The 21,281-nt window shown below is 36.4% G+C and overlaps 1 protein-coding gene across 3 annotated transcripts in view; it reads left to right on the top strand.

Moving 5' to 3' along the window:
• The first annotated feature begins 692 nt into the window (after positions 1-692).
• Positions 693-21,281, top strand: part of PRR16 (proline rich 16) — a 221,632-nt gene continuing 201,043 nt past the window's right edge. For 2 of the 3 annotated variants that reach the window (XM_008014229.3, XM_008014231.3), the window contains exon 1: positions 693-1,094. In XM_008014229.3, coding sequence (XP_008012420.1) covers positions 936-1,094 — 159 coding nt within the window. In that variant the 5' untranslated portion in view covers positions 693-935. The remainder of the gene's footprint in view (positions 1,095-21,281) is intronic. The other variant, XM_038008673.2, reaches the window with a different exon arrangement.

The following is a 21,281-nucleotide window of genomic DNA, read 5'->3' as shown; positions in this document are numbered from 1 at the left end:
CATAGGTCATAAAAAGAGGAAGGACAGTTAAAAAAAAAAAAAAAAAAAAAAAGAGTTGGGCCAGATAAGACATACAGCCAAGACGACTCAAGACAGTCAGCGGGGATTTGGGGTGTGGGGACTTCAAATTAATACATACGATATTAGCTTTGTGGAATTAGCAGGATTAGGGTACCTCTTTCAAGAACACTGGTTAAATTTCATGATTTCAATAGATGACCATTAGCTATTATTATGTACCCCCCCCCCCCCTTTTTTTTTCCTGCAGAAGTTAAAAAGTTTGTTTGACTCGCAGGTCACCAAGAGATTGATTAGAGACCTCTGGACATCATTTGGGTTTGGATAAATCTGTAGGGCCACTTTACAGACTGTCTCCAACTCCTAATCCCACTGTGGTTCTTTCTGAATTGATCCAGGTCCCTGCTAGCTAGTGAAGCAGAAAGAATCCAGGCTAGTTGTGAGATGACATACAGCAGGCTGAGATGATGGGAACATTTCAGAACCCAGAGGAGGTGGCAGGCAGGACACAGACTTTTCTCCCCCACCTTGATGCCAGCGTGGTCTGGGAGAGATCTCGAAGGGCAACGTCGAGGGGACTGCTAGCGTCAGCCCGGGCGCCGCGGTCCGTCGCCCCTCTCCGCGGGCGGGGAGCGAGCGCGTGTGCGCGAGAGCGGCGGGCGGCGGCAGGAGGAGGCGCAGGCGCGCTGCTCGCCCGTCTGCAGCCCCGAGCCGAGCGCCGCGTCTCGGGAGTTGATGGCAGCACCACTGTGCGGCCGCCCGGTCGAGCGCGGAGCGCAGCCACACGCCGCTGCCCAGGGAGCGCCCAAGATGTGGGGGGACCGGGGCGGCAGCGGCTGTAGCAGCGCCAGGGACGGGGGCACGCAGCAGCCTCCGCTCGCTCGCCTGTCCTGACCTGCCTCGCTTGCCCCCAAAGAATGTCAGCCAAGTCTAAGGGGAAACCCTCCTCGTCCTGTCCAGCCGAGGGACCGCCGGCAGCCTCCAAAACCAAGGTGAAGGAACAGATCAAGATCATCGTGGAAGATCTGGAATTAGTCCTGGGCGACCTGAAGGACGTGGCCAAGGAACTTAAGGAGGTGAGAGGCGCGGGGGTGGGGACGGAGTTAGGCGCCCTTCGACCCCTGCGGGGTCCCCTTCCCATTTTCGGCAGGGACCGCCAGATTGCCAAACTCCTGGGAAACTACAGAAAAGGCGCCTGCAGACGGACTTTCTTTGCTCCGGGTACTCCTGAGAGGAGTTGTTGTTGCACTTTTTAATTTTTTTTTTTTTTTAATCAGGAAGAAATCAACTAGTGTTTTAATCGATGGACCTGGGCTGGTGGGAGGGGTGAACGCACGCGTGTCTCTGAATCTGTGTGTGTGACGACGGGGGAGGGGGTTAGCTGGGGGTGTGTCGGCAGAGGAAGTCGTGAGCAGCCCGGCCAGAGCGTGCAAGATGCTCCTCTCCTGCCCTCTTGCTTCCCCAGAGTCCTTTGGCAAGTCCGCTGCCTATCTGGCAGCCTCCCCAAGTCGGGGCTGAAGAGGGGCCGGGTTCTGGGCCCTGGGCCAGATCAGGGAGGGCAGCCTGGGGGAAGCTTGGCTCAGACTCCCCTCCCTGTCTCCTGAGCCTTGCTGCAGGGAAGGCGACCCGGGCTGCTGGCAGCCTTGGGGCTAAGGAGGGGATCTGGGACTTTCTCACTTTCTCAGTTTCTGAAGCATCCCCTGCTCTCCTCCGAATGTCGTTCCCAGTAACTCTGGGCCTTCCTGACACCCTACCTCTCCTTCCTTCCTTCCACCCTGTCGCCACTTGGCACTGAACCCGAGGAGCAGGACGCGCAGGAGAGTGTGTGTGTGGCCGGGGTCTTGCCACTGGTGTCGTGGCTCTCTGCAACTGGGACTGCTTCGGTTCTTCCCCCCTTTTCCTCTATCTCACTTACGTTCAGCCCTACTCCCGCCCGCCCCTAGCCCCAGGTGATCCAGATGGAAAGAAGCAGGGAAGGTGTCAGGGTTGAGGCTGCGTAACTCAGGCGGCGGCTCCGGGCGGGGGCCGGGCTGGGAGGGGTGGGGTCTCCCGAACCGGGCTGGCTGCCGGCGGCGTCGCGGAGCTGGTGGCAGAGTCCCAGCGCGCCGCTCACTACTGAATGGGCTCCTGGTGCGGTTCTCGGTGAGGGAGTCCGCAGCTCCGCTTGCGTGAGAGCTAAGACTGGAACTTCGAAGGTGGTGGTGGCTGCAGCGGGAAAAGAAGGGGTGGGGCGCAGTCTAGGTCCAAAATTGTAATCCTGTTTCTGAAGCCAAGGGGGAGGAGACTGAGGGTTGTTTGGATGACTGGCCTCTAGAGATTAACCTCCTGTATTCAATTTCCAAACCAAATTTCAAGAGCCCCCTCGTCTTCCTTCCCTCCCCCCGTTACCTCTATGAACTGAACTCCGCATTTGTTACCTAATATAAGTCTGTTAAAATGGGCCATTCGTCACCAGGGTTAAGTTTGCCAATGGCAAATGTCGTTCCTGTAGGTTACTCCACAGACAGAACATAATTACTACTGAGGTCCTGAGAGTGGCTGTTAATATAGATTCAGGGATAAAACTTGTTCGTGTTTTCAGGGTTTCTCTAGGATTATTGCTTCACAACTGGTTGACAGATGGTGGGGTTATGCATTGAAATTCAATTCTAAAAATGCTGTCCCTTTCTTTGTTATTCTTTTATATGACATCTTTGGCAGACTGTGTTTTCATCTGACACATTATGGCGTTTTAAAAAATGAAATTGGGCATATTCCTTTCGGCAGAATTGTGCTTAATAATTGGTAAGGTTTCTATGGGGAATGTAGAAAACCTACAGCAGCACAGAAACGTATTTACTGTTATCATGAGGCTGAGACTAAAAGAAAGGTAGTTAAGCAGAATTCTGCATCTGTGAGCCATACTTCCTTATGTTATAATGCCAGTCCACTCACTTTTTTTGCACAGAATAAATGACAAGAAACTACACATGGTCCTGGTTTTACTTTGCATCATTATTTATGGACATTTAGAGATCAAGTAGATCTGTAGTGAAATCTTCAACCTCCCTGTGGTTATTGGGTAGAATCACAAAAATGTAAATCAGGAAATCTGTTGATACCACTTTCTGTGTCTTCATTACTGAAGATTTTTTAAGGTTAAAAAAAAAAAAAAAAGGTTGTTTATAAGAGGAATAGAAAGCAGAGATAATGTACAACCCAGTAGATGAAAATATATAACAGATCTAGAGACACAATTTTGACTCAACATTTTGGAATATTTGTTTGCCTTAAGGATCTGTTTGAGTAAAAATCTCACCATGAAACTGAAATTTATGACTGATAAATAATATGATGTGATTGTTAATTACTTTTGTGGGGTATCATCATCCTAGATTTGCACCAGAAAGTGTACCTACTATGGCCAAATCCCAAAACATTGGCTATTCATATAATACGAAGGAAAGTATTTTGAGAACAAAGTATTTTTAGGGCATGTTTAACCTATGACATCTTGCAGTTGTCCAGCATGTATCTTTTTAGGATAATCCTGCATATGTGAGTGAACATGTCTTTGGTATAGTTTTGGATAAAGAAATAACAAAACTTCGTATATTACAAAGCTTGTTGGTTTCTGTAAATGAATGTTGCTATTCATCAGTTGTCATATTCAATATTCTGGCAGTTTAAAATGAGTATGTGTTAAATATACACTGCTATATTTAGAATTCTAACTCCTTTATTGGCAATGCTGTGCCTTTAGACCATAATATATTTTAATATAAATTATCGGTGAGTTCTTCTTAACTTGGGACAGAAATTAAAAATAAAAAAGTAGTTATGACTGTATCACTATGTCAGTCATCACATAGTATTTGTTTTTTCTTTCTGCTTTCAAAAAATATCTAGTTAAAATGCAATCTTCTTTAATTCTGTTCTTTGTTTTTGCATAATTTCTGCACCAACAATATTAAACTTTGGTTTGAGGTTATTTTGAAATTGCTTTTCTTCATAGAAGTTCTCTGGGCTTAAGTCAGCTGAAAACTCAGGTAGTAGAATAGATTCAAGCATAATAGTAATTGCTTGAAACACTTTAATAAATAGTGACAAAACTCCAGTCTGCTCAGCAAGATGAGTTGTTATTTTGGGTATCTGTTTTATGATTATTTCGTTATAATTACTTAATCAGTTATAATTGGATTATATATTAGAAGCAGAGGAACAGGCTTTCTAGAAAGTCCAAGAGCAGTCTTATTCTACTGTCAGAATTTAGTAAAATCTCAAACAATTTGACTTTTCAGAAATAATATGGGTCCTTTAGTTTTCTATGCAATTTATTTATTGGAAAAGCCTTAAATATAATTCAGTATACTTATTGAGCACCTACCATGTTCAAAGTACTAATACCACCTTTTTAATTGCCACCAAGATGAATAAAGCATCGTTTCTGGTCTCAGTGAGCTCCAAAGGTTAGGTAGGGATATATTTATCCTGTCTTTCAACCTCAGCGCTATCAAAAGGCATTGTGGCCTTTAGTGGCCACTCTCACTGCAGGCTTGGGGAAATCGAGAATTGAGAATAAGAATGAGTATAAGTTGATTTATAAAATGATACATGCTGCATACTTAGTAGTATGGCAAGTCTTTGATGAAGAAAGAAGCTTAAAAAGATTAAAATATATGAATTTTGAGAAATTTGCAGTTGATTTAGATTGTGATGATTAACATGAATGGATCAATACCATATACAGGAGATAACATAACATGTTCAAATGTTGTAACTAAACATTGAAGATTTCCATGAAAGGTGAGTCTTTTGGAGAAATGGAGAGTTAAAAAGGAAGTTTTTGAATTCTTCTTTTTCTTAATGTAAATCAGGTTTTAAGAGATAGTCAGAAGGTAAAAGGAAATAGGTTTGGACTACATGAGTAATCCACGTTGCATTTTTCTACACATTGAAAAAAAAATAAAAAGAAAATAGTAGTGAAACTCTAGAGTTTTAGGGATAAAATTAACCATAACTGGTAGAGTAGGTGTGAGTGATACTTTTTCACTATGAAATGTAGAAACAAGGCAATTGCTTTTTAAAATATTTCTGAAATAATCTAATGCCTTCGAGTAGCAATATGCCTGTTCTTTTTTGAAGATCTCACTGGTAAACTGTTTTGCATTAAATGCAGGTATTAATATAGGATCACATATCATACTGGTCACAGTGACACTGGAATCTCTAATAATCAGCCTTTTATCTGGAAACAAAATTAATTGCAGCTTTAGCGGGATTCTCTTCTAGTTTAGACTCGTTATAACCTTGAGCTTTTCTTGTAGTGTTTATTTTTATGATTTGAAGCAACAAAGCTACTATATGAGTTGAAAAAACATTTATATATATAATTTCTTGAGAGCCTTTCTGAGTAGACATGACTGTAATGGAGGAACAAGTTAAAATAAGTTGTTTTGTTGTTGCCTTAGAATCACTCAGTGACTGGATCTCCATTGATGAGAAGTATGTCAGCATCGTTGCCATGGACTGGAAAGCACCCATAATTTGTCTTATAGTGGCATAAACTGAAATAAATTTAAGTTGAATTTTGAAAAATTTGAAACCCATAGGAAACAGTCTGATTTGAACTGATGAAAACAGAATTAACAATTATCTGAAAAATATTTTCACTTTTAAATGTTCCCTCTTTTAATGTCTTAACCACTTGATATTATATAGTTTGTTGTTCTGGAAAGTCCTACTGAGTATTTTTTGGTTAATGAGCCCATGCATAAAAAATTCATTACAAGAAAAAATTATAGAGAATAATCTTGGAAGTATTTTCTTTTTGTTTGAGACAGAGTCTTGCCCTGTCACTTAGGTTGTAGTGCAGTGATAGAGATCTTGGCTCACTGCAGCCTCCATCTCTTAGGCTGAAGGAGTCTTACCACCTTAGCCTTCTGAGTAGCTGGGACTACAGGCATGCGCCACCATGCCTGGCTAATTTTTAATTTTTTTTTTTTGGTAGTGATGGTATCTTGCTATGTTCCCCAGGCTGGTCTTTAACACCTGTCTTGAAGTCATCCTCCTGCTTAGGCCTCCCAAAGTGCTTAAATTATAGGCATGAACCACCATGTCCACCCCGAAGTATTTTCTAGGTTCTAAAGTTGTGAATAAATAGAATTTAGTAGTTCTTTTAACTGTAGCAATAGTCATACTTTTACTACTTTATACAACAGTCTACCTCCCCAAATTGTGGTATATTTACCAAATGCTAAAAGGCTCTAAAATTTTTCTTTACTTAGGCATGATGGCCTAGCATGTTACCAAAAATAATTTTGAGAACATAAACATAGCCAGTAATCATCCATCATTGTCTATTTCCAATGAGTTAAAACATTCAACACTTAGAGGATTAGCTGATAAGAAATTCAAGCAGCCTTAAAGTAATAGACAATGTGTTTCAGGAAATAGTGAAGTCATAGATAATAAAGCCCGTCTAATAGGTTTCATTATTACCTGAATTATGTTATTTTCACCCTTGCTTCTCTGAGGATCTCAGGTACTTAAATCTAAATATAGAAAAAGAGATAGAAATGCAAGTTGGAGCAAAACATATTTTCCCAAACTATAGAACTTTCCTTCTGTAGAATAGTTTATGAAAAATTTCAGGGTCAATTTTTGAGAATTCGAGTAATAAAATTCCAGTGGGTCGCTGATGCAACTCTGATTGAAATATACATAACTGACATCAAGCTGCAAATACAAAATTAACAAACAACAAAGGGCACTATTAAAAAAATCAAATTTATTTTTTCTGATGTTAGGAGCAGTACATGAATATTATAGAAAGTTTGCAAAAATCTAAAGAAATATAAAAGAGAAAATAAAAATTATCTGTAGTACCACGTAAAAATAGATATACTAAGCATTTTGTTATATTTCCTTTTAGTCTTTTTGTATGCATATTTTAACATAGATGAAGTTAAACAAAGTTATAGATTATAAACAATGACATTTTCTACTTTCTTGAATAATATACATCATAACTATTACACAGATTTGCTGTAAGTTACTTCATACTTCTCTTAATGTTGGATAGTCTATTTATTTCCAGCTTTTCACGGTTATTAAATATCACTAGAAAGAGGAGTTTTGGCAATATGAATAGCTAACAGAGGTCTTACTCTCTGCCAGGTACTCTTCTCAGTGCCTTTATCTATATTAAATTATCTAATTCTCAAAACAGATAGATGAGGAAGTTACTAATATTGCCGATTTTACAGATAAGAAATCTGAGGTCCGAGATATTAAGTCATTTGCCCAACTCACTTGACTTGTAAGTGGAGAAGTGAGGTTTCATTGCCAGATAGCTTGGTGTCAGAGAACAGCATTGACCACCAAGCTCTATCATGTTTCCTAATTGTTTTTAAACATTTTCTTAGAAGTCAAGGATCTAAAAGCTTTATAATTCTCAATTCATGTTGCCAAACTGTCTTCCAGGGAGTTTTCACAAATTTTTGCTTGCAGCAGCAGTATATATGTGGACACTGTTTCTTAAATTGGGAGTGAAGCTAATAAACCATTTCGTTATTTCATTAAGGCTTGCTGTAGTTTATTAACTTCATGGTAACAGTCATTGTTTTTGTGGGTTGCAGAAAACAGTATTGAGACAAAATTAATACTGAGTAAATTAGACCTTGCAATTTAAAAATTGCGAATAAAGAGGTGCTGTGATTAATTACCTTTAGTTTATTCAACAAAAATGTTGATAAGAATATTACATAGCTGTTTAATATTCTGGCTGAGAAAATAAAAGAACAACTAGTATGGAAGCTTGTTGATATCTAGCATTGTATATAATTGTTTCAAATGAATAAAAATAATTTGGAATGTATTATTCTCTTTTGTTGCTGTTAAATTACCTTAGAAGAGAGACAGTATCCTTACATTTTCTGAGACGTTTGGGGTTTGACAGTTTTCTTGTTTTCTGCTATGACTGAAGAATTAGAGAATCTTGTTGAATTCTTTACTAGGAGCAACATTATTGAACTGGCTAATGATGTCATATGTTTATTATAATTTGATTTCTTGTATTAACTTTAGTGCTGTCGATTATAAACCACCTCCTCTCTCCCACATATAAGGGGTATAAGAAATGGCCTTATTCTAAAATTGTTTTCTTTTCCAGTATATTATGAATAGAAATGTTTTTATTGTGTTAAAAGTCAGTGTTCATTTGGAGAATTACTCTGAATTAAGTTTCCCACAGGAACTGGGAACCCAAAGCGAGCAATAATTCATCTTTAAACAAGAACCAGAAAGTAGCATTAACTGAAATGAGAAAATAAAGACATATCTAATATCCAAATCAAAGTAGACTCACAAGGTAGTCTGTCAGCTCAGGACAAATGTTGTCTTGCTTATATGGGGTAAGCTATTTATTTATTTAGAAAGGAAAGACACGAGGATTCCAAAGGATTTAAACTCCCAGACCCCACTTTCAGGCAAGAAATATTAACATTGTTAGGACTGAATTTATATTCATCATCTTTGTTTTCTCTCTTTCTACTTTGCAAATGGTACTTCAGATTGGTGTTTGAGATAAATGTTTACTTGTAGAATAATTGAAATTTGGCAAATTACATACTTATGCTCAATGAAACAGTTATGATGTTTAGGACACTATAAATAGATTTTCAGCTGCAGATAACATATGTCATCCTTGTCTGGAAAAAGCAAATTTGATGATTTCTGACAGGTTCTTTCTCTAGTACCACACAAATGGTAACAGATATATTGGTGTGCATATACCCCTTTTATAATATCACATCTTATTTCAAGATTTCAAACTGTATGTTTATATGAGAAAAAAACACTGGGTTAAAAAATATCAGTCAAATCAATTGCCTTCTAGCATCAGTGGTTGTTAATATTCCCCCTCCCCCCATATCACAAACCCCTTCAAAAGAAGGAAAAAAAGTTGGGATTATTTCTTCTGGAACAAAATGTCACATAAATGTGGTTCCTGCGCATGTTCAGAGAATCTTGGGTGGGTGGGAATGACTCAGGTAAAGAGACAAAACAAGTGGTTGATTTATTTTTTAGAAGTTTTAGCCAATTGTTTGAGGTTCAGCTCCATAATTTTCAGAATTAAAAGTCCTGGCTCTACAAAAAGAAAAAAATGAAATTCTGATGGCTGTGGTTTGATGTTTTTTATGTAGGGGAAAATGAGTGGCGTATCAACAGTTTATTTCTCTTAGAATGTGATGTCAGTGTGAAAATAGATAGTATATTTATAATTCACTACTTTGCAAAAATTGTAGGATGTTGTGTGTCTAAAGGTTAACGCTCTCATTTGGTTGTTTCTTATGATGTGTGCCATAGTATATTAGTAAATAGATGGACAAAAAGTTTTCAGAACTCAATGTAAATTAAGCATATTCTCTTCTTAAAACTGATTCCAGAACAGCGTTCTTCTTTATTTTATTTTCCTGTGTGACATTAACATGAATTATGAAAGACATATTGAATTATTGATATGTGTAAGTCACTATGCTAAAGAAAGTAAAAGATGCAAATATGAATAAGCTTAGTGATCTGCCCTTGAAGTAACCATTTTCTGTTTACTTCTGATGACAGTGATAACACTGTAGGCTGACTATTATTAATTGAGATAACTTTGTAATTTTAAAGCCCAAATATCAGACATATATTTATGTTTATTCAATTATATATATAAAATAAAGTATAAATTTGGTTGTCTATTGCACTGATCAATGTTTTTGATAAATGTTTGGGGTTATCTTTTTTTAATAGGAGAATTTTAGTCTGTGTTACTCAGTAAGGTGGCATAGTATAGAAGGGTGAGAGCGCAAACTCTGAAGCCAGACTGCTTTTTTTTTCAAATTGCTCTGCTGTGCAATATTGAGCACATTATTTAATTTCTCTCTGCTTTCATTTTCTCCTTAGCGTGGCGATAGTGACAATGTTACGTGCAGTATAAGTTGGTTACAAAGATTAAATGAGTTCTTTGTAGAACGTTTAGAATAGTTCCGATGCATAAAGCAAGCATTGTATGTGTATCTGTCGTTATTATTATTATTTGAATTTGTCTGAGACCCTTTATTCATTTATTCAACAAGCAGTGTTTAACACCTACTGTATACCAGGCACTGTTCTAGTTTCTAGGGATATAGTGGGGAACAAAACAGACAAAATTCCTTCATGGAGTTTACATAGTGGATGGTAAGGGCACGGGGAAGATAGGTCAGTAAAATAAACACCAGTTTACATCAAATATTAGAAGGTGATCGATCTTATGAAGTAATGAAAGATTATAATGGGATAAACAGTGATGAGGAGGAAGTGCAATTTTAAATAGGATTGTCCAGAATAAGCCTCAGTGAGAAAGCGGCATGGCGGCATTGTGGGGAAGGCTTGAAGGCAAAGGAGGAAGCAGTAAGGAAATCTAGGGGAGCATTTTCCCAAGTAGGAAACAGCAGCCCCAGGGGCCTTATAGTGGGCAAGTTTTCCATGCATTTGCAGCAGAACAAGGGGCCAGGGTGGCAGGAGTGGAGGAGCAGGGCAAGAGTAGCAGTGGTAAGGTCAGATGGATATGGGGGACATGTCTAAGGATTTTGACTCTTCCTTGGACTAAAATGGGACTTTTGAGCAGAGAGGTGACTAAATCTGTTATACTTCCATCTTTTTACCTTTAATCTCTGGCTCAGGGTTTCTCAAACTCTGCACTGTTGACGTATTGAGTGAATAATTCTTTGTTGGGGGGATTGTCCTGTGCATTGTAGGATGGTTGGCAGCATCTACAACTAGATGCCAGTAGCAACCAAAAATTTTGATGTGACCATGGAAAATGTTTCTAGATGATGCCAAATGTCCTCTTTCTATTTTGCAGTCATAGCACTAGGAACCCAAAGGGCTACTTTGAGAACTACTGCTCTTGCTCTTCCATCTTATTCCATATTACTTAATACTGCTTTTGCTACCTGCCTTTTTCTTTCTTTATGCTTATCCATCAAGCATTGATACTTCATGTCTCTTTCATGTCTTGTATTTGCTATCTTTTAAAAATACCATTATTTGTATTTTTCTTTACATTTACCTCATTCTTTTTTCCTTAATTCAACCTACTTTAAAAATATGCCTTCCAATTTCCATCCACCACTTCAATTTTCTTACTTTCCATTTTTTTTTCACAATGAAATAAAAGTTAAATTGATAATTTTTAAGGGATTTGGGTAAATATGTGTGTTTTAGGATTGGGGAGAAAAAAGGAGAAACTCAGAAGGAATGAAGGGAGCAGTCGAGGCTGAGCTGTTTGTCTTCTTGCCAGGTAGTTTGTGAGTGAGATCAGAGGCAACCTTGATTAGTGGAAGGACTTTTGTCTCATCCATCAATTAGTCTTAGGCCGCTTCTGCCGTTTTCATTTCTGTAGACAGAAGAGAATGTAGAATGGTTTCACTGCTGTCTAGTAGGGGACAAATTACAGATGATGATGATACTGATGACTGACAACTGTTAAATGCTCACTGTGTACCAGGGACTATTGTGAGTTAACTACTTTAATCCTCATAGCCACCCTTTGAGGTACCTGTAATTATTCTATAGATGAGGAAGCACAGACAGAGAGGTTAACTAAGAGCAAGTGTTGGAGTTGAACTCTTGATATTTCCCCCTTTAAGCCGAAGTCCATGACCTGCTTCCCAATTCCTGGCGGCCACACAGTCGCTTTGCTATTTTTCAGTCTTCTAACTTCAACATAATTTCTTTTTACTCTTTTTCATCTTCTGCTTTCTTTAAATCATGTCTCTTTTTCCTTTCTTGTTTTTCTCCTTTCTCCTCAGCTTTCTGTCTTCCTTTTTTTCTTCTGTTTTTCTGCCTTTTGCTTCCTTAACTTCTTTGAAATCCATACCTTATTTACTCATTAAAATTTTTTTTGACACTTTGGGAAGCAGAGGCAGGAGGATTGCTTGAGGCCAGGAGTTCAAGACCAGCTTGGGCAACAGAGCAAGACCCTGTTTCTGTAAGAAATGAAACATAAGCTGGATGCTGTAGTACGTGCCTATAGTCCCAGCTACTCTGGAGCCTGAGGTGAGAGGATCGCTTGAGCCCAGGAGTTCAAGGTTCCAGTGAACTGTGACCATGCTCCTGCATTCAAGCCTGGGTGACAGAGGAAGATTCTGCCTCAAAAAATAAAAATAAAAATAAAAATAATCCCAGAAAAATATTTCTTTTATTGCCTGCTGTATGCAGGGTACTGGGCTAGTCCATATGGATAAAATAGTCAGCAAAACATATGTAGCCCCTGCCATCTTGGAACTTATATTTTAGTAGAGAGACACTATTCAAATAACAATATAAATAATATTTATGGTAGAGTATTAAGGGTTATAAAAGAAAATTACAGGATGCAACAAGAGTATATAATCCTTGTTAAGTCTTGTTGATTCTTACTGAGAAGGGGATTTTGATTAGCTGCTTTCTTTCCCACTGCCACCTCTCTAATTTGTATGCTGTTAATTTCATGGATGGTATTTTAATAGCCCTAGAGCTCATTTATCTGCCTTTTGTTCTCCTCTGCCAGTTCATTCTCTAAACACTGCCAGATTAATCTAATGTACTGCTTTCTTTGGGCCAGTCCCCTGCTTAAAAGATCACACACTATCTCCTATTACTTAAAATGTCAAATGACCAAAACCAGCCTTCTAGCCTGACATCCAATGGTCCAGTCTTTCCAATTTGGCATTATCTCTTTCATTCAGTGAGTAACACAGAGACCATCCCAGACAATCTTGACATTATCACAATATTTTACCCAACTTGATATCTGTACCCCTTATGTTTATAATTACTACCCCACTATCTTGGATTTGCTTATGTCACTTCAAAGTTATTCCCTGTTTGTGCATTATTTTACGATCTAGTAATCTTTCTCTCTCTGTTGATTACTAACTATATAACCTTCAAGAAAACATTTTGAAAGTCTCACTGTTATTATCTGATCAGGAACTTGAACTTGAAAATTCAATTCCATGTAATACTTATTAGGGACCAAAAGCCAATCGTTCTACTTGTATGTGAGAGCCCATTATCTCCCATTTATTCAAGAACATCATGAATAATCTTCCCCTATCTCTCATATACCATCATTGTTTTCTCTGTCCCCTAAATGATTCCTATCAGCATACAAATGAAACAAGTATTAAAACCCTTTCTTAAGCCTTCTTCCCCTAAAAATTACCATCTGATTTCTTAGTTCTTCTTTAAAAAATAAAAAAAAATTTTAAAAAGTGAAAGAGTTCTCTGTACTTGCTGTCACCTGTTTTCTCGTGTTCTTTCCTAAATCCACTCCAGTCAGATCTATACTCTCACTACCATACCAAAACTGCCTCTATCAAGGTTGTCAGTGACTCCATGTTATTTAATCCAGTAGTCAACCCTCAGGCCTAATCTAGCAGCAGTTGACAGTCTCTTTAATAATCTTTCTTCACTTAGCTTGAAGAATTACCATTTCATTTCACTGATTTTTCTTTTCGTTACCTTCACTTATTCCTCCTCTAGGATATCTAAACCGAAATTTTCATTCTTTAACATGGCACAAGTATACATATGTAGCAAACCTGCACGTTGTGCACATGTACCCTACAACTTAAAGTTTAATAATAATAAATAAATTAAAAAAAAAAAAGTACTCTTCTTGGTGTTTTATTCAGCCTTGCGGATAAATTCCATTTATATGTCTATAACTCCCAGCCCAAACCTTTTTTCTAAACTTGTGTAGCCAGTAGTCTACTCCCTATCTCTGCTTGGCTAAGAGACACCTTAATTTTGCCACGTAGCAAACTGAACCCAGATCTCCTCCCTCCTGCAAAACCTAATCCCATGCAGTTCTTCCCTCGTCAGTTGGTGTCATCTCCATCCTTTACACCTGGGAGTCATTATTAATTCCTCTTTCTCTCATGCGTTATGTTTAATTCACTAGAAAGCCTAGTTAGCCCCATCTTCAAAATGTTTCCAGAATCTGACCAATTTTTATCTCTTTCACTGTTACCATCCTGGTCCAAGCCACACATTATTTCTCACTTTGATTGCTACAATAGCCTCCTGACTATTCTCCTTCTCCTTCGCTCTCTTAAACCTTTCTCAGCATTATCAGTAAGGGTAAAGTTAGACCGTGTTACTCTTTTCAGATCCCTGTAGCAGTTTCTCATTTTACTCAAAGTCAGAGCACTTACTGTGTCTCTGAGGCCTTGCACAGTGGTCCTCCTTTCCTTGTTATGGTTCTAATGTCCTCCCCTATTTACTACTTTCTCTGTGGCTCTCCTTACTTCAGGCTCAGTTGCAGTTGTCAGCTGTTACAGGAACAGATGCGCTAAGCACATTTTCATGCCTAAATCCCCACCTGAGCAAACACTCACCTCACTCAAACTTTGCTCCAGTGGCACCACACCACAGCCTGTTCGGGCAACTACACATGTTGTTGTATGCTGCCACATTTCCTGTTTTTCTTTCCTTTTTTCTTAATAATTGTCAGCGTTTCGTATACTGAACAATTTATTTCTCATATTTATTATTGTTTCCTGCTTCCAGCTTCTGAAGGTCAGTGACGTATTTTTGTTCTCTTTTTGTATTTCAAGTTTCTAGAGCAGTGGCTGGCATGTAGTAGATGCTCATTAAATGAATTAATAAATTACCGATCTCTTTCAACTCTAAACTTCATCCTTCCAAAGTTCTCAAGGATCAAACTATTACCTTTTTCTTTCTACTGCAATCCAGTATTTACAGAGAAGGAACAAGGAATAGATATTTATTAGATATTTCATATGGATTATTTATCTTCTTGCCCATTATATACGTTGGTAGTTTTTGGATTGGCTGAAGGGAGCTCTTGTTTCTCCTACTTTGATTCCATAATCTACTAGTTCATTAAACTCATCCCATTCCCATTCAACTCAACCCATGTCCTTATTTTTTGGAATAGACAAAGGATCTCTCAGCAATAGCTAGTACCCTGAATGCTTACTGTGTGTCACAGTTTTGAGTTTTTAAAAAATATTAGCTCATGAAGTCCTTACCCCTCTCATCTCCCAACCAGTGGCTCCCACGTTGTCCCTCCTATGTAGAAATTTTGGAGACATTGTGTCTATGTAAACCCTAAATGTGGCCTGGAATCTCAGGATTTCATCTTCAGACAAAAGTCTGACCCTGATTTAGGAGTGCCCATTTTTCCCTTTTGCCTAGGAATGTAATTTTAAACTCTTTGAAGTACTTAGAATTATATATTCTAAATCAGACGTAATTCTACTTGCTTCTAATATAATATATAAACTAAAATGGGGAGAAAGTATGTCTACTTTTTACAATCTTCTTTGTTTTTCTGCTTCTTGAATATCGTGCATTTTTCTTGCCTTTAGCCATTACCAATTTTAAATTAACTGGAAAATGACATTTAAAAATGGATATTGGATACTGTTTAAATAAGTTTTAAGCATTCTACTTATGTGCTTTAGAAATAAGCAAGCAGATTGGTAAGACCTAATGCAATTTAAAACACCGAGAAACTAGGTAATATCACTTTGGCTTCTTTTTCTTCTCTCTTATATACTCCCTCTAGTGTTCAAAAATATGGGTACTTACAATCAGCCTATTCAGATACGAAATAAAGTACTACAGTCGTTAAGGTAGAAAGAGGGCTTTCCTAACCTAATATTGTTTGGAGATTATACTATCAAGTTACTGAACTTTCAGTATATTGTATACGAACACATGCTCTCTTTCCTTGCTTGTGGGGATTGAGTCATGCGGGGCCTTTTCATATGCATTTTCAATCTGTCCACTTCAGTCAGGGAGACTATTGGACCTCTGTCTTTCAAGACCATACTATGTTGCAAACTCTCCCTCAGTTTTTGTAACTGAAGTCCAGGTTTTACTTGTGCAATCTGAATATGAACATAAACCTCCCAGCATGCTAAATTTATGCAAAGAAAGAAATACTATGTACTGGAATAACCACTACTGGATTATTTTGAACACAGAAATTAAATAATCTAATGAGATCATTTTGCTTTAATATATTAAAATGTTATTTAAATATATTAATTTCAAGCTGCTTTAACAAATCACCAAGAAATCCCTAGGAACAACAAATCAGAGAAAAAATATATACTATTGTCATTTAATATAGAATATTAATTGTTGCTAGCACATGTAAAGAAGAAGATAACTTTAAATTATAAAAGTAACTTATTGCTGTTTACTGATTTTTTAAAATCAGGGACTAGTATTTGAATTAAGTTATTCTAAACTGACATCTGATAGTATTCAAATTTGTTTGATGCCCTGTAGTTTTTAAGTAACTTTGATACCTACTAGTTCAGTTAATCATCATTAGGCAAAGTAAAAAACATAGGATAAGTTACTTCCAATAATTTTCTGAGACATTTTTCATAAGCTGTATTCACTTATGGAAGTACTTTATGTTATAATGATTAATTCATTTTAAAATAAAATTCAAAACTAGACAATCACCCTGTAACATTTTTTAGGGAGATTTATACTTGATACCGAAACCTTATTTGTAACAGGCTGCATTGTATGCCCTTGGGGAAACTAGCATTTGTTAAAATACAGAATAATATGGCACAGCATGCATGTCTGTGATTGTTTCATTAATCGTAGACAGTATGCGCCAAAATATCCAAGAGTTTAACATCTGCTTCCTAAAGTTACTAATACTCATAATGTCCAATGAATTCCAATACTCACCAATAACCTCTTAGTTCTATAGCTCAGGTAACCTAAGATTTACTTTGCATGAATACTGGATTAGCCAATAACATTTCTAGGATTTTATTTTTTGCAGGGAGGGAGATAGTTATCAGGAAAACATCCAAGACAATTTTTGCTCATAATGTTTTTCTTTTTGTGATTTCACTAAAAAGTGAAGTCATACTTAGTATACTGACAATGTAGTATTATCTAATGGAGTTAACTCCTGTAGTATATAGATTAGCTGTTGCTTAGATTTGAAATATTTCTAACCATATTATGTTCTTTTTGGTTTCTGATAATGTTCTGCAAACTGATGAAGAAAGAGATTTAATGAAAAAACACTGGCACCTGAACAGATGCAGAGAGCAAGGAAAAACAGGGAATGAAGAATATATTTAAGTCTTGTTTTGTATAAACAAGATACTATTGTTAAAATATTTAATGAACCTGCAGATAGGCCATTATTTACTAAGCTGATACAAGATGATGATTGTCTTAAATTGTGAGGAAAGTAAACCAGTTAAGTATTTTTTATTAAGAAACTTTGATTTCCTATGCAATTATAATATTAAATGTTCTTTTTTCACTCTGTGCTAACAGTAAATAGATGAGGTCCGACTCACTTCATGTCTTCAGAAGTCTTCCGTTAAACCACACTAATCAAATTAGCATTGACTTGAAGTATTTTTCAATATAAAGTACATGGCAGGCAATACTTTGGCCCATCTAATTCCCTTTGATATTTGTGAATTTTCAGATTAAACACAGCTACTTTACAAACGTTTTAAAATATATCTTATTTCATTTTTTTTTTTTTTTGGAGATGAAGTCCCACTCTGTCGTCCAGGCTGGAGTGCAATGGCGTGATCTGGGCTCACTGCAACCTCTGCTTCCCAGGTTCAAGCGATTCTCCTGCCTCAGCCTCCTGAGTAGCTGGGATTACAGGTGTGCGCCACTATGCCTGGCTAATTTTTGTATTTTTAGTAGAGATGGGGTTTCACTGTGTTGCCCAGGCTGGTCTTGAACTCTTGAGCTCAAGCATTCCGCCTGCCTTAGCCTCCCAAAGTGCTGGGATTACAGGTGTGAACCACCATGCCCGGCCCTTTTTAAAATATATCATTGCCAATGTTGTTTCCACTATTAGTATAGGAAAGGAATTTAACACACATGTATTGTATGCATAATAAAATTATGGAAGTCTTTGGAAGAGCTTCTGTTTTGTGAAAAATAATACTGTATTATTTTAATAACATTCCTTTTAATTGTAGAAAGCAGATTACATTAATCAATACTGTGGAATATGTTCGATTAACATGGCTAGAAATATAATTTAAAAATAAGATGTTTCTGCAAATTTAAGAGAAATTTTCTAACTAAAGTGGTGCTTCATGTACTGTGTCATAGAAACAGAATTTGGTTAGTGATAAAATTTTAAATTGTAGCAGTTTTGTGAAATTTGTTTCAATTTGCCTAGAATAATTTTCTGTTTCAAAATATATTTTGAAATCGTTTAATGGTTATATTCAATTATGTTTCCATTACACGAGAGAACCAAGAAGTATCTAATTTGATTTGGTCCCAATCTATCACTCTAACGGACAATTGACTAATGGTTCTTTTTAATTGTTGTTATGAGTGCCATAATTTTAATGTGTCTTTAGATGAACTTCAGCATGGGAGCAGAAAATGCGTATGTTATCTAATACAAAGAATGAAAAATTTGTCACCTTTTTAAAAAATGAGCTTGTTGCCTACTGGACATTTTCTTTCTTTTTTAAAAAAATAATTTCCATTTTTATTTTAGATTCGGGGGTACATTTACAGGTTTTCAACATGGGTATATTGTGTGATGCTGAGGTTTGGAGTACAGTTGATCCCTTCACTCAGGTAGTGAGCATAGTACCCAACAGTTTTTCAACACTTTTCCCCCTTCTTCTCTCCCCCCACTAGCCCCCAGTGTTTACCACTGCTGTGTTTATGTCCTTGAGTGCCCAGTGTTTAGCTCCTGCTTATAAGTCAGAACATATAGTATTTGATTTTCTGTTCCTGTATTAATTTGCTAAAGATTATGGCCTCCAGCGGCATCCATGTCACTGCAAAGTACATGATTTCATTCTTTTTTATGACTGTGTGGTATCCCATGGTGTATATGTACCATATTTTCTTTATCCAGTCCACCATTGATGAGCACCTAGTTTGATTCCATGTCTTTGCTATTGTGAATCGTGATGCGATGAACATATGAGTGTGTGTGTTTTTTGGTAGAATGATTTATTTTCTTTTGGATATATACCTGGTAATGGGATTGCTGGATTTAATGGTAGTTTTATTTTAAGTTCTTTGAGAAATGTCTGACTGCTTTCCACAGTGACTGAACTAATTTATAGTTCCATAGGAGTAAGAACCTTGTATGCCTTTTATGTTATTTTACCCTGTTAACTTATGAAAGTGCCGATCATGTAGCAACATAGCAAAGTATATTTAATGAAGATTTATAAACATAACATTTTAAATTTTTTCTTGACAAGTATATTTAGATGACATAGGGTGAATAAGGAATTTTCAGTGTCTGAACAACTGTAATTTTAGTTTTATGTTAGCTCCCTTTGTGTCACTTTCATTATTTTAGAATTCAACTATATTATTGGTTATGGTAGGTTAGGTAGGTTAGGATATGCTGCAGTAATAAATCAACCCTGAAATTTCAGTGGTTTCAATCAACAAAGGTTTTTTTGTCTAACACACTGCATTCTCCAGTGCAAGTTGGCTAGGAGCTCTACTCCAAAGAGTCACTCAGGAACCCAGCCTCCTGCAATACTCTATTTCAACATATGGTTTCCAGGGAAAAAAGAATGCAAGAATTCATACCCACACCTGTATATTTTAGTTTGTAAATGACACAGATTACCTGTGCATAGAGAACTGTATCCCCAAGTGAAATGCAAGAGAAATAAAGACTTCTTATAAATCTATGATGAAAAAAAAATCAGTTTGGACTTGATGAACCCAGTATTGTCTTGGCCACAACTTTACTATTTTTGGATTCTTCCTTTTCAAAATAAGGTTTATGGAATATTTATTTTATCAGATAGGTTTAACATACATACATACATACACACGCAGCTTCTCACAGAGGATTTGCTAAACTCAATACATTTGATATTATTTCTCAAATTTATTGGGATAAAGATTTTGATTTTCGGAGACCATATGTCAGAGCTAGTATTCTGTGAAGCAGTTTTAGGAAACAGTATTCTTGATCATGTCGATTGAATAAATATCAGAATGTGTCGCAAACAGAAGAAACTAATTTTTAATGAACTCTTTAGCCTATAGTACATTCACAAATATATCAGCTTTTATTTTGCTTGTCAGTAAAATTTTAAATTAAAAAGTAAAATATTGTTTAGTTTATCATTAATATAAATTTCTGAATATCTCAGATAGCAGATCTGGCCAAGAACCTGGAATTAAATGGGAAAAGAAATGCCTACAGTTGATGTAAATGATTCTTAACAAATTTGCATGAAGATCACGCACTCAAACATACTTTATTTCAATCAGTTCCAACTTGGCCTTAATTGGCACAGAATATTAACAATCTTAATTTTCAGTCTATAGTAGATTGTAGATACCAAATTAGAAGGGGTTGCAAGTTTTCTTTCCTTCTAAAAATTTTCATATTATCAGAGGTATGAAACAGCATACAACTCAACAAAGGAAAAACCCAGGATAACATTTTTAAAAAGCAAGCATGTAACTAACAATATTGTTTAATAGAAGAAAATATTCCTATTTCTTAACTACTCAAGTTATCTGAACAAAGTTTAATTACCATTAGCATACTCACTTTTAAAATGTGAGGCAAATGTGTAAAACGTTTGAAATGATTACCGATTCTAGTACTGAAAGTTAAAAAGGAAAATATATATTTTTTATATATATATAATGTATATATATAAAATATGTAATATAAGAATATTATATGTGAGATCTCATATAGAATATATAAGAATATTCTATATGAGATCTTATATATAATATATAAGTATATTATATATACCAATCCTTATATATAATATATACCTTATATATTAGATATATTTTATATCTAATACATATTTATATAACTGTATATAAGATGTATAATATATAGTATATATAAATGTATGTGCAATATAATACATAATTGTATATTGTATATATGAAATATATACATTTATATATTATACTTATATACACATATATAAAATATATACACATTTATATATTCATATATTTTATTCCTAAAAACTGGAACCTTCAGAAACATGGGATTTTCAGAGCATATCATTTTTTTCCATCAATGTTAAATTGCAACACAATGTCATAATGCTGTCTTGAATTTGTAAAATAAAATATGTCATACAGATTTTTCCTTATTTTCTTTCCTAGTAAGATGATGGAATAATTAGAAGTTGGTGTCTATTCTTGTAAGGAGTTGTTTTAAATAGTACACATACATGTATTTT

This window comes from Chlorocebus sabaeus, chromosome 23 (genome assembly GCF_047675955.1).
Source record: "Chlorocebus sabaeus isolate Y175 chromosome 23, mChlSab1.0.hap1, whole genome shotgun sequence".
NCBI lineage: Eukaryota > Metazoa > Chordata > Mammalia > Primates > Cercopithecidae > Chlorocebus > Chlorocebus sabaeus.
Note: the sequence above shows the minus strand (reverse complement) of the source record. Positions and strands in the feature narration are given on the sequence as shown.